We start from the raw sequence: 14,483 nt of genomic DNA on the forward strand, positions 1-14,483 counted from the left end.
TGTGATGCTGACAGAACATTTGTGTCCTGACACACTGAACTGAGTACACTGAGTCCCCTGCAGTAAAAGCTCAATGTAAACAAAGAGTAAGCAGCTGTTTTCCACTAACTGTCACTGCAGGTCTCAGAGGAAGAGGTTAGACTGCTGGAGGACAAATTGTCCACATTTCCTCACTTTGCTGCTGTCTTTACTTGCTCTACCTGTTTGTATTTGTAATTATTTATATCCTTAACGTGTCTTTTTGGTCTTTCCTACTATAGAATGTACACCTGGACCTGTCATTCTGTGTTAGTTTCTACTTCCTGTTCTCTCAAACCTCAGCTGGTTGAAGCAGATGGCCGCTGATGTTTCTTCCTGTTAAAAAGGGAGTTTTTCCTTTCCACTGTTGCCTTTGTGCTTGCTCAGGATGGGAGACTGCGACGAAGTAAAGATTCAATGTAATCTGCTGACTTCCATATATAGATAACGTTTGCTGATTGTCTTATATAATGTGTGTGGATGTTTCTGTTCAGTGCCCTGAGCCGACTTCTGGTGTGACTTGGTGCTATAGAAATAAAGTGAAATGAATTAATTTGTTGTTTGGGAGCCTTGTTATGTTGAAGGATTCATAGATCAGAGTTAAGTGGTTTAACAAAACAAAAAAATTGACTTCTTCTTCATCTTTCAACTTTTCCCTCTTCAGGGGTCACCACAGCGAGTCATCCTCCTCCATCTCTGTCCTCTGCATCCTCTGTCCTCACTCCATCTTCCTCCATGTCCTCTCTAACTGCATCCATATATCTCCTCTTTGTCTTTTTCCTGGCAGCTGCATTTCTAACGTCCTTCTACCAATATACCCACTGTCCCTCCTCTGGACATGTCCAAACCATCTCAGTGTGTCCTCTCTAACTTTATCTCCCAGTTGTTCAACCTGTGCTGTACCTCTCATGATCTCATTCCTCATCTTATCCATCCTTGTCACTCCTAAGGAGAACCTGAAACACCTTCATGAAGTCTGAAGAACTAAACAAATGACAAGAACGTCTGTCCAAGTGGAATGAACGATGACTTGAGGCTTCTGCATCACTAATGATCTTTGTGTTACCTGTCTCCGGAGACTGTCGAGCTCGACCTCCAGAGCCTGCAGGAACCGTTTCCTTTCACTGAGCTCGCCCTGAGCACAACGCAGCGCCTCGTTGTTTTCTTTGACCTCCGACTGAACCTCCTCCAACTGTGAACATCAGAACATCGTGTAAAGGCTACGCTTGTTCAGTAACCGAGGGGAGAAGAAATAAAGACGCATTCCAACAACAAGAGAAGAATAAAAGCTGATTAATGCTGACCTTCTTGAGGTACCAGGCTTCAGCCTCCTCCTTGTTCTTGCGAGCAATACCTTCATACTGGACTCTCAGCTCAGCGATGATGGCCCCCAGGTCGGGCCCCTGAGCTGCATCCACCTCCACGCTCACCTGCTCATTGGTGAGACGCGCCTTCAGGGTGCTCATCTCCTGCAATAATTATAGAAGGGGACACGACAAACAATACTTAATAGTTTAACATCTTTCATCTGTGGCCGTCCTGAAGTCTGAGCTGCTCGAATAAGCCGATCATTTATCCAGATATAAAAGAAAAAGTGAACGAAGAGGGCTGCTGCTGTTTGTCCAAGTGTTTTTCTGTTAAAACAACACTTTGCTCAGCACTTGTTTCTCATGTTACCACCATTTTCCAGCTGAATGTATGCAGCTTACAGTAATAACAGAGGTGCATTTATGAAGGAACATGCATGGCTATTACCTAAACAATGGCCCCCTGATTTCAGACAAAGGCAGATAATAACGGTCCTCTGAGTTTTGGCCAACTGAAGTGAAGTAGCAGATTCTCTCAGCTGCAGCGAGAGATCTAACAAGAACAAGTTCAAAAGGTTTTATATGTCTGATGTGTATAAAAAGTGAACAGTTTTGAATCTTGTCATTCTTAATCTGAACAAGTCTGGTTTCGGAAAACAAATAAAATCTGCTGTCCTTATTCTTTTACATACCTGGAGCTGCTGTTAGTTATATATATGTTATATATTTTTATTTCCTTTATATGTCTGTACATGCTATATAAGACAGTTTTTTTTTTTTTTATGACATTCTTAATGTGTATTTTTGACCTTTAGGTCGAGTTTTTCTCTTTGGACCAGAATCTTCACATGGATTTGTAGATTTGTTCTACTATCACTTTAATATTTACACCCAAATTATGTTGTTCACGTTTATGTTACTTGAAATACTTTATTTGCTAGGATAAAACTGCTGTTAAAAATGCTTTTTTTACTGTATTTTTTTTTAATATGTAAAACTGTACCTTACAAATGTTCTAAATATCTTTAAGTCATAATTTAATTTTGTGCACAATTAGATTAATCGCAAAAATATTTTAGATTAATCGCGATTAAAAAAAATTATCTTTGCCCAACACTAAAAAATACATATATTTGCACTAAAGGTAACTGTAGAGGATAATTGTATTTACTGCATGCCATCTTGTTACAAAATTAACATTTGAAAACCTTTATCCTGCTAAAGTTAAGACTTTATTGGTGGGAAATGTTTTGATAGCAGGTATAAAGGTTTTATTTGTCACTGATGTCACTTATAATCTTATATTATTTGCTTTTAAAAAGTGTCTTGGAGGGAACATAAATGATCCTTCTGCACAATATGTGTTGATTATCGCTGTGTGTGTGTGAATACTGTGTAAACTGCAAACTATAAAACAAAACCTTAAGTCTGAGGTCACATCCTGGACGCCACACCTGACTGTCTAAACACTCCCGGCAGCGTCTGCAGCTGAGCCGACTCCTGTGTCGTGTAAATGGAAGTTATCTTGATATCTTAAAGCGTTTTGGTTACTAAATACAGTGGGTGTGTCTGTACAAGTGCCATTATCATGTTTCAGGTATTGGTAAACCTGAGTGAAATAAACACTACAGCGTTTTAGATTAGGACTTATTTAGTCCTACAGAGATTCAGGGAAGTGGTTTTCATGCAGCTGAGAGAGCCTCGCTAACGTCTCACAGCATTCTGATTGGATCTGTCCGATAAGTTACTGTAAAACAAAAATGGGCATTTCAAAATAAAACTGGGCCTTGCCATCAGCGCAAGATGTAACTGTCCAAAATCACTTTTTGTTTTTTCACAGACTGGTTTAACAGGACTTATGGGAAGATAAACTTCTAATTTTGGATCCAGTCAGGTAACAAATGTGTATTGACTCAAAGACAACCACTTTCTGTTTCTTACACTTTCTTTGACGTGAATTAAAAGAATGACGAATAGTTCTGGCCACACATACATCACAACGAATAACAGCGATTAAAAAAAATATCCATTCTGATTCAGTCTCACAGTTTTGTCCTGCTGAGTCCTCCTCTTGGACATGGACTTCACGTAGGAATCTCACCTCATCGTGGTTCTTCTTGAGGTAGTACAGCTCCTCCTTCAGGCTGTCCAGGTCTCCTCTCAGGGTGGCGATGATCTGATCATGGTCTGCCTTCGCTCTCTTCAGAGCCTGACAGTCCCTCTCCACAGACTGGCACAAAGAGGCTTCCGCTTCCCACCTGCAGAGAAAAACACAAAAAGAAGAGGAGGCCGTCAGCAAATATCTGCAACAGAGCTAAAAAAAAAAAATAAATTATAAATATATTTATATATATTTAAAATCTATTTCAATTAAGATATATATATTCTTCAGCTCACACTGAATCATTTTTAATATATTTCTTAGATTATCTGTAACACCTTCAAATTCAAGATTTAAAAAAATTGAACGTGTGAAAATAAACTTGTTTTTCATTCTATCATCCGTTTTATTTACCCGCTGTTCTGTGCAGGGTTGGAGCTGCTGCCTATCTGCAGCCGTCATTATACAAGAAGAGGAGTACACGCTGGACAGGTTTCAAGTAACGTTCGAGTAAAACACAAAAACGATGCTTTAAATTCTGGGTTTTTAAATAAACCAATATTATCTGTCCAGAAATAAAGATGCTGCAAAATAAATGCAGCATTTTAATGTACTTGGTGCTTCATTTAATTACAAAACTTATGGTAGCAATACATTTACACCCTGGTACATACAGTATACTGTGTACATACCAAGTACATATTTGATGATTATCAGGTATGTACCAAAATAGTTCCAAGTATGTAACAAATAAGTACCAGCAGCAGAAAAGTACCAGGTAGGGTTCACGTGAATACCACACATCATGTGACAAAAATGTACCAAGTATGTACCAGATAACAGTAACAAATGTTTATCTTTATTTGTTTATTTGTCAGAAACCATGAACAGAAAAAAAGCATTAAACACAAATTGAGTAAAGATGCACTGTACTAAAATATATCTTTCAGCTAATTTCCAGCTGCAGTCCCAGTAGCAGGCAAGAACAAATATTAAATACAAAGTATGCACCTGATAAGTTTAAAGTATGTACTAGAAAAGTACCAAGCATGTACCAGGCATGCACCAGGTACACAGATTAGTCTATAGTATGTACTAGGCATGCATCATGTACTTACCATGTAAGTATCAAGTATGTACTAGGTAAGTATCAGGTAAGTATCATATAAGTACTAAGTGTTGACCAAGTGTGGGAGTGGGGGACCACTGAGGGAGTTCCAGATATGTACTTGGTATATACCCGGTAAGTATTAGGTACCTTCTGTATTGTATATTGTTAAAAACATATCTATGGATTTTAAATCTTAAGCTCTAATAAGAAAGTTACGTTGCCTGAAAATGACAGATTTTAAAATCTGTGAAAATATGATTGACATTAAGCCCCATTGGTAAAATCCAACCAGCTAAACTAATTCATCACTGCCAGTCACTGCGTCTCTCCCTCGCGTATCAACACATTGTGAAAAACACCGGCAGTGGGCGTGCTGTGACTCTCCATCTCTGCCTGATCGTTACCAACTGTGGACTCTTCAGAGACGTCTTTCTGGGCAGAACAATCCATCACCTCCGGCTCTAAACAGGTGACTCGGCTGTTCGGGCCTGAGTACCGTGTGAATCTCAACTCTAGTTTCACGGCCTGACAGAAAAGTCATTTATCCACATAGCTCTCCAGTCTGGCACTCCCATGCGAACACTCGCAGGCAGGTAAAAGAAAAGAACTTCTGTGTGACACTCACTTCACCCGAAAATCATCGGCTGCCAGCTTGGCATTGTCAATCTCCAGCATGATCCGGGCGTTCTCCAGGGTCCTCTTTCTCACCTGAGCAAGGAAACATGGTCAACATTTAGTTCAAACGGTATGTTGTTTCATTAAATGTTCTGGTTTTTACTGTGTTGATGTGCCTCAATGGAGTTTTGTGGCTTTTTCGCGAGAAACGTTGCGGATGTTTAATATTTGTTTAGTCTTTTTGTTTAATACTGGTATATATTTTGATTTTCTTATACAGTTTTTAGTTATTAGCTACCATTCTGCTACTTTTAACATTTAGCTAGCCTTTTACTTTTAGCTATTAACTAGTCTTTTGCTATTTTCAGCTTTAAGCAAGTGTTTAGGACTTTAAGCTTCTAATCTTGGAATACATTTAGGTTTTAGTTGTATTTTGTTGCATTTAGCTTTTTCTTAGTCTTTTGCTACCTTTAAGCTTCTAGCTAGCATCTTGATACATTACATTAGCCTTCTGCTACTATTAGCTTTCAGCAAACCTTTGGATGCTTTAGCTTTTAGCTAGTTTTGCGATTTTTAACTAATGTTTGTACTAATGTGATGTTTAGCCTTCAGCTAGTATTTTGTTTCTATTGGCTATATGTACCTAGTGTTTTGGTTATTTTGATTTATGGCAAGTGTTTTGCTAGTTTAGCTTTTAGCTACCGTTTTGCTACTTTCGATTCATTTTTATGCCAATATAATGTTTAGCTTTCAGCTAGTATTTTGATACTATTTGTTATAAGTACCTAGTGTTTTGCTTATTTTGATTTATGGCAAGTGTTTTGCTAGTTTAGCTTTTAGCTACTGTTTTGCTATTTATGACAAATTTTTGTGCTAATGTAATGTTTAGCTTTCAGCTAGTATTTTGCTACTATTGTCTATAAGTACCTAGTGTTTTGGTTATTTTGATTTATGGTGAGTGTTTTGCTAGTTTAGCTTTTATCTACTGTTTTGCTATTTTTGACTAATGTTTGTGCTAATGTAATGTTTAGCTTTTAATTAGTATTTTGCCACCTTTAGGTTCTACCTAGAGTTTTGTTTATTTTGGCTGGTGTTCTACTACTTTTAGCTTTTGGTTTGTTTATGTGCTGCATCTGCTTTTTTTTTTTTTTTTAGCTTTTAGCAATCATTATGCTACTTTTACCTAGGGTTTTGGTTCTTTTAATTAGTGTTTCACCTTTTTTTGTTTTTACTTTTAGCTAGTGTTTTAATTTTTTAAGCCATAACAAAAAATCAGCTATTTCATCAAATCACAGCAGTCATTCAGACCTCAACATTTACAGAAAATGCAGATTGTCCAGTTTCCTGCAGTAAAACGTTTTAAAGGGAGTTCAGTCTGACCTCTTGCCCGATGGCATGTGCCTGAGCCATCATCCCGTCGATGTCATGACATTTTGGAGTTTTCTCCATCATGATCTGCTTGATCTTTGCCTCCAGCTCAGCGTTGGACCTTTCCAGAGACCTCACCTTGTCCAGGTAGATGGCCAGCCGGTCATTCAGGCCCTGCATCGTCTCCTTCTCGCTGGCGCCGAGGCCGTTGAGGGAGAGGCTGGAGCCCAGCATGTTGAGGCCATTTCCCATTGAGACAGAACGGGACAGAGACAGCGTGTTGATGGTGGACAGAGGGGAGACATGGGGCTTGGAGCGAATGCTACGTCCACTGTCCCTCACAGACACACTGGAAAAGGAGGGCTGTCGCACCGAGAAGCTGCGCATGGAGGTAGTGGAGGCCATTGTGCTCACTGCAGAGGAGTCAGACCAGTTTTAGTTCCATGAACATGAAGCTATTTCTCTATACACAGAGCAGAAAAGAAGCAACTTTTAACTTTTTGTTAAAGTTTTGTACTTCTTCAGAGTTGCTTTACTTTACTAGAAAGCTGTTTGGTAAAACCCTGAGGAAGTTTTTGCACCTAGATCTCTGTCTTTTACATTATTAGCTGATTTCCTAAATCTCTGTAGCCTCTTTTTGGCTGTTTCTTGTTGCATGGGCAGGGTGGTGTTCTGACAACATGCACCCCTGCCCATGCTTTTAATAAACCATGGAGCAACGATGCTTTTTACAAATATTAAACCTCTTCCTGTGTTGTTGTCAAGTCTGTCTTCTGCCTGTACTTAAAGAAAACTTGTAGATCCCAATCTTGGCCTTTTCCATTTTTATTTACAGATATACCTCCTCTACATAAGTATAAAAGCTATTTTCCTATTTCTTTTCCTTTGAACTGCACTGAGAACTTGTACTGACAAATTCAAAAGGAGTTTATCTTGTACGTATGTGTTGTAACGTTTGTCGTCATGAGTTGCTGGTTGTCTGGACCAGGAAACTTTTGTCAAATAGATGTTCGCTCTCAGCAGTAATATGTTTATGTTATAAAAAACTAATACGGTAAATGTGCCCGCTAATAAATACTAATATGCATCACACTTGTAGTCTATGCTTTTTAATAACACTAATAATACTTCACTTGAAGACTTTTTCCAGGTGAAACTTGGATCTGCAGTTTAAAGAAGAACATTTACTTCAAATAGTAGCAATAAATGTTTATTTAATATAAACAGGGGGAAAGGTTTCTATCAGTACTCACATGCGGCTCAGATGTTCAGAGGGTCTTTCCTCGCTCAGGCTTCGCTCCTGGTGGTGAGAGGGATTGTTGTTGCTGCATCAGCTTTCCCAGGTAAGTCCTGCAGAGGTGGGACAGAGGTGGGGCGGTCTTGGCTGGGGAGGAGCCGCTGAGGTGTCCAATCCTTCAGCAACAGAGAGGAGGAAGCAACATGAAACCATTCAGACGAACCGAGGCACACATGAGTAGATGCACAGCTAAACGAACATTTCCTCTTATTCATAATCTCATTCAGAAAAAAAAAGTTGGTTCAAAGGCTAAAAAAAGAATAAATGTTGACCTATTAGTAAACTAATTTTTTTAAAATTTGCTATATTAGTTTTGATAGTACGAATAACCCATCTTAAAATGAGTAAATCAATAACATTTACAGGAAAAAAACGTTAGTGACAACATTTAAAACAAATAAAACTGTATTATTACATTTTGTGACACAGAAACTGGATTTTAGGTTTGAATCTCAGAACATGGACTCTGTCCCATGAGGTTTCTGCCCTACTGGTTTGGTGAAACTGGTGTGTGTTTGCATCCTGCATACCTGGCTGTCTCCCTCAGCGTTTCCTGCACAGAGGGAGGATAAAATGCCTTCAGGGTGATTCGAGAAGCAGAGTGTGGTCCAGTGAATTGGAAGCAGGAACAATGAAGAGACAGAGTGAAAAGAAAGCAAAGACCCCTGAGAAATGTTGAGAGAAATGCAGGGCGTAGGCGGGTGGAGCTGAACTGAAAACCTTGGCTTTATATTCACACTGAACATATAATGAGTCTCTTATCTCCCAGCATGTGACTATGGACGAGTATTATGAACACGTATGATTCTTGATTGTTTTTTCAGGAAAGGTCAAATCACTGAATGGCTCTGATTTGGTTTAGAGCAGTATTTTCTGTTCCAGCTCACTCCACCCAGCTCCACCCAGAACAGCCTGTTGTGGTAAAGTTCATTCTTGAATTGTTCAAAACTTCTTTTGGTTCTGATTGTGATCTTCAGAGGGGGCAAACACAAAAGCGTTAACACCAGAACTCAGTAGGATCAAATGATAAAAGGATGACTGAACTGTATTTTAATAGCAAAGTGTTTTGGCTTCAGTGGTGAATATCAAGCTCACAGTGAGAGGACTCAGCTCCTCAAAGACAAGAAGCTCAAATCTCCTACTGTTCCTAAACGCTCCAGCAAACGCTCAGATTAACGAGGATAAAATTAATGATGAGCAAGAAAAAAGGTCAAATCTGGTATAAATGTTTGTAAAGAGTGAGAGATTTTTTTTTTATTCTAAGAGCTCTAATAAATCCTAAACAGATTATGAAATGGCATGTTTTCAATATTTCATGTAGCCGAGTTTGATGGAAGGAAGACATTTAAGTTTTATAAATGTGTAATACCACTGGGAATGTATTTAGATTATGCAAAACATTAAAGGTTCCGAAGACAAGAAATGTTTTAGGAAATACCACAAGAGGAAATGTATAAAGCTTAAATAATCAAATAAAAAAGACATATAGAAAGAAACCACAGAAATGTCATTTTACTTTAATTGGCATGAATCAGAACTGACAACAGCTGAGAAATAAAAAGTCCTTATTTAAAATATTTAGTTTGAAACAGACCCAGAACCTTAAAGTTGTTTAGATTTGTGTCAAGAAGGAAATTGTGGGAGTTCCAGTTCACTTCTTTTCTGAGGTCACTAAATGGTGCCAGACTACCACTCCTGAGACCAATGATGAGACGCCCAAAAAGGCATCTGATGACTTCCCTTCGACGCTGCAGCATTACCTTACCAATGGTTCGTGCTTATAGCCATTTACTATTCTAGTGACTTATGTTTACTTATTTGTTTGCTGTTTTCAGTGAACCTCCTGAGATTTTCCTGTTCTTGGACTCTGTGAAATTCTCCAAACCTCCTCGTGGTTTCCTCGGCTGTCTTCCTTGCCGTCCAACCACTCGCCCACCACTGACTACTTTCCACTCTGGACAACTGTTGCTCACACAGGATTATTGGAACCAGTGATTCTCCAACACCATTCACTAACCAGTAAGAATCAGAAGACAATCTAGTTAAAACCATCCCTGCTGAATATTTGTGCTGACCCTTCTTCTTGCTCCCCGGGGCTCCTGATATTTTCCAGTGACTACATTCACTGTAAATAAAGCACTGAAGTGTCTTCCTGTGTTGCTCATATTCAGTCATTTCACTCTGGGTATTCAGTCCTTGTGAGTGAAATTAAAAATATAAAGAAAAAGCTAACAATTTGTTTTTTCTGTAATTTAGCTTGTTTTACTGCTCTTTGTATTGATATTGCTGGTAGATTTTAGTAAGTTTAAGTTGTTTATTTCTTATTCCTGTAGTAAACTTCCATACTCAACACATTCTGTTGCTTATATGAACATTTTGGCCAAGATCTGTCTTTTGTGTTTAGTTTTCTTGTGGTTCTTGTACTTGTGTTTAAACTTCTCCAGTGTTTTCTCCCCATCGCTTTGCTCCTGCCCGTCCCACTCTCACCTGATGCTCGTTGTCTCTCCCCCAGGTGTTTGTCAATGTCTGTCTGTTTAAATTCATTGTACTTATGTTACTTCCTGGTACATGTGTTCTGATCTACAGCCATTCATGTTTTTCTCCCTCGAGTCCTTCTGCTTTCGATTGAAAGTATTTATGTTGCCACGTCAGCTTTTTTCATGTTTAATAAGTTGGATTTTTTATTTTGCCGTAGAGATTTTTTTTTATTTATTTTGTCTGCAATTTGAGTTCCACATTCTCAAAACATAATCATTTTCAGTGATATGATTGTCATATTTCACGCTGTTACATTCTCTGAATCAGCTGGTTTTGGCATGAAGTGATGATGAAAACACAAGTTGGCTCAGTTTGGGTAGTATCTCACTTTAGTGTGACTTTTCTGTAGATCATCACAGAAGTGTGAAAATAAACATGTCGTGAGCATGCTGACATTTCAAATCGCAGCCTGAAAATTTGTCATTCAACCTTTATTTAGCCTCATTGAGCCAATAGAAATTGAGCTGATATTTTTTTTCTCCACTTTTGATGATAAACTCAAAACAAACGTCTTTAAGAGTACAGTAGCCCTCCATCTGTCCAATCAGGAAACATACAGCAGATTTACGGCTTAAGAGAGACAGCAAAGGTTTTATAAAGAAACAAAAACTGTCCACATAACATAACACTACTGTTACAGATATCAATCTGATCCCTTTAACAGACAATACTGTTTACAGAAGAGACAACAGAGCAGTGTGGCGTGTTTTATATGTTCTAAATCTCAATTTATTTTCATGACTGTTTTAGTGTGAATTGGATTATTTTAAACCCCAGGAAGAATTTCCGGCCAACGTTTAAAGATAAATTGAAATCATTGCTGTAATGAACTGAATTTGTGAAAATGAAAGGTACTCACTGCAAATTATGAAATCAAACATAGAAAAAGTTATCCTAAACTTTATAAAATGATGCAGTTACATTGATGCATCAGATACATTGATGGAAGTCTACAACGGGGACCCACACTCAATGTAAACAAAGCACTCTGCTGAATCAGACAAAATCACATTGAATCTTGAATCACATGATGGATCAACATTAGACAAGCTTTAGTCTACAGTCTACAGTCTGTTAATCTCATGCTCCATTCTTCCCTCACTCGTGAACAAACCCCCAAGAAACTTGAACTCCATCACTTGAGGCAGAACCTCAGCCTCAACCCAACAAGATCAATCCACCCTTTTCCAGTTGAGGGCCATGGCCTCAGAGTTGGAGGTGCTGATTCTCATCTCAGCTGCGAACCGCTCCTTTGAGAGCTGGAGATCATAGCACAATGACACCAACAGGCTCATATCATCTGCAAAGAACAGAGATGGAATCCTGAGGCCACCGAACCAGAAACCCTCCACCACCTGCTTGCACCGAGAAATTTTGTTCATAAAAGTTATGAACAGAATCGGTGACAACGGGCAGCCCTGGAGGAGTCCAACTCCCACCCTGTAGGGGTCCGACTTACTACCGGCAATCCGAACCATACTCTCGCACTGCTTGTATAGGGACCGAACAGCCTGTAACAACAGGCCTCCAATCCCATACTCACGGAGGACCCCCACAGTGTACCCCAAGGAACACGGTCAAATGTCTTCTCCAAGTCCACAAAGCACATGTAGACTGGATGGGCAAACTCCCATGACCCCACGAGGACCCTAGTGAGGATAAAGAGCTGGTCCAGTGTTCCACGGCCAGGACGGAACCCACATTGTTCCTCCTGGATCTGAGGTTCAACCAATGATCGGACTTACTTCTCCAGTACCCCGGAATAGACCTTACCAGAGAGGCTAAGGAGAGTGATGCCCCTGTAGTTAGAGCACACCCCCTGGTCCCCATTTTTGAAGAGGGGAACCAACACCCCAGTCTACCAATCCAGTGGCACTGCCTCCGATATCCATGCGATGTTGCAAAGGCATGTCAACCAAGACATCCCCACAACATCCAGAGCCTTCAGGAAATCAGGGTAAATCTCATCCACCCCTGGAGCACTGCCTTGGTGACCTCAGCCACGATTATGGACAGACCAACCTCGAAGTCCCGCGACTCCGCTTCTTCCATGGAAGACATGCCGGTGGGATTGAGAAGTCAGAGAAGTATTACTTCCACCTCCTGACGGCATCACTGGTTGAGGTCAACAGCACCCCATTTTCACTGAACACAGTGTTAGTAAAGTGCTGCTTTCCCCTCAGCCATCTGATGGTTTGCCAGAATCTCCTTGGAGCTGACCGAGAGACGTTATCCAAGGCCTCATCGAACTCCTCCCACATCCAAGCTTTTGTCTCAGCAACAGCCAAGGCTGTGGACTGCTTGGCCCTCCGGTATTCCTCAGCAGCTTCCAGAGTCCCACCAGCCAGCAAGGACTGATAGGACTCCTTCTTCAGCATGACGGCCTCCCTAGCCCGGGGTGTCGGTCCATGTACGGACCACCACCGAGTTCGAGGATGGCCACCTCAAGAAGCACCAACAACCTTGCAGCCACAGCTCAAGGCAGCCACTTCAACAACTGAGTCGCTGAACATGGCCCATTTGGACTCAATGTTCCCCACCTCAGCTGGGATGTGATTAAAGCTCTCCCGGAGGTGTGAGTTGAAGATCTTTCTGACAGGTTTGTTTGCCAGGTGTTCCCAGCAAACCGTCACTACATGTTTGTGTCTACCGGGTCTGTCCGGCTTCTTCTCCCGCCATCTGAGCCAACTCACTACCAGGTGGTGATCAGTTGACAGCATAGCTCCTCTCTTCATCCGAGTGTCCAAAACAAATGACCACAAATCAGATGACACAACAACAAAGTCAATCATCGATATACGACCTAGGGCGTCCTGGTGCCAAGTACACTTATGGACACCCTTATGTTCAAACATGGTGTTTGTGATGAACAAACTATGACTAGCACAGAAGTCCAACAACAGAACACTACTCAGGTTATGATCAGAGGCCATTCCTCCAAGTCACGCCCTACAGGTCACACTGTAATTACCCACATGGGCATTGAAGTCCCCCCAGCAGAATAAAGGTGGGGACCGCTTTATTCTGGTGCACCTTCCAGCACCACCGTCAAGAACTTCAAGAAGGTTGGATACTCTGAACTGCTGTTTGGCACATAGGCACAAACAACAGTCAGAGCCCGTCCCCCCACAAGAAGGCACAGGGAAGCTACCCTCTTATCTACCAGGGAAAACTCCAACACACAGGCACCAAGTCGGAGGGCTAAGAGTAGACCCACACCAGATCTATGCCTCTCACCATGGACAACTCCAGAGCGGAATAAGGTCCAGCCCCTCTCAAGGAGATCGGTTCCAGAGCCCATGATGTGCATCGAGGTGAGCCCAACTATATCTAGTCAGTACTTCTCAATCTGACGCACAAGCTCAGGCTCCTTCACAACCAGAGGTCACGTTCCATGTCCAAAGAGCCAGCATTGGAAGCCCCCGCCTTTGGCCACTGCCCATGGATTCATGCACCCGACAACTTTTCTGATCAATAAAACATAAAGATCCAAATCATGTGAGCTGAGCTGAGATGTTTGAAGCTCCACTTCATCTCTGTTAGGAGGAGAAAGGCTCCCTCTTGTGTCGTTCATCACTTTTCAGGTTTTCTTTTTCAGCCTGCAGGAAAAACTAATCTACTGAGACTCTGACAACTTTATAACAAAACAAGAAAAGAGGGATGAAGTCAGTCATCAGACTGGAGTCACATCCAAAACTAAACAAAGATTCATTCATTATTGACACTCGGATGTTTCTTTACAAAATAAAATGCTACACTTTGTTCTAATTATTTATCATCTTCTAACAGGAATAGAAAGTCAAAAAGTAAATCACATTATTTTATCAAACTCTGGGAGAGCAATTGTCCAAGTGATAAAAATAAAAAGATCAAAGTGGATATTGGAGAAAAAAGTTTTATTTGATCTGAAGCATCATGTGATTAACACAATCATAAAAGTGTAATATTAACAACACATTCTGCTCTTTTACTTTGAATATTTAACTTTGAAATAATTGGCAGCACTGTTCAGATTTTATGATATAACTGGAACGTTTCTTGTCCCAATAAAAATCAGAAATGAGTGTTTGAAGCTCGTCTGCTCGTGTTTTAAAGGATGACAGCGTCCTCTTGTGTTTGCTCCAGTTT

General features: G+C 40.4%; 1 protein-coding gene across 1 annotated transcript in view; it reads right to left on the reverse strand.

The window, feature by feature from the left end:
- The window catches only part of krt1-c5 (keratin, type 1, gene c5), an 18,698-nt gene extending 10,838 nt beyond the window's left edge, over positions 1–7,860 (reverse strand). The window contains exons 1-6 of the mRNA XM_037680891.1: positions 7,774–7,860; positions 6,533–6,933; positions 5,163–5,245; positions 3,427–3,583; positions 1,323–1,487; positions 1,085–1,210 (exon numbers count right to left, since the gene is read on the reverse strand). Coding sequence (XP_037536819.1) covers positions 1,085–1,210; positions 1,323–1,487; positions 3,427–3,583; positions 5,163–5,245; positions 6,533–6,925 — 924 coding nt within the window. The 5' untranslated portion in view covers positions 6,926–6,933; positions 7,774–7,860. The remainder of the gene's footprint in view (positions 1–1,084; positions 1,211–1,322; positions 1,488–3,426; positions 3,584–5,162; positions 5,246–6,532; positions 6,934–7,773) is intronic.
- Between the last annotated feature and the right edge of the window lie 6,623 nt (positions 7,861–14,483).

The sequence above is a fragment of the Nematolebias whitei genome, chromosome 8, assembly GCF_014905685.2.
Source record: "Nematolebias whitei isolate Nwh7 chromosome 8, NemWhi1, whole genome shotgun sequence".
In the NCBI taxonomy this organism is placed as follows: Eukaryota; Metazoa; Chordata; class Actinopteri; order Cyprinodontiformes; family Rivulidae; genus Nematolebias; species Nematolebias whitei.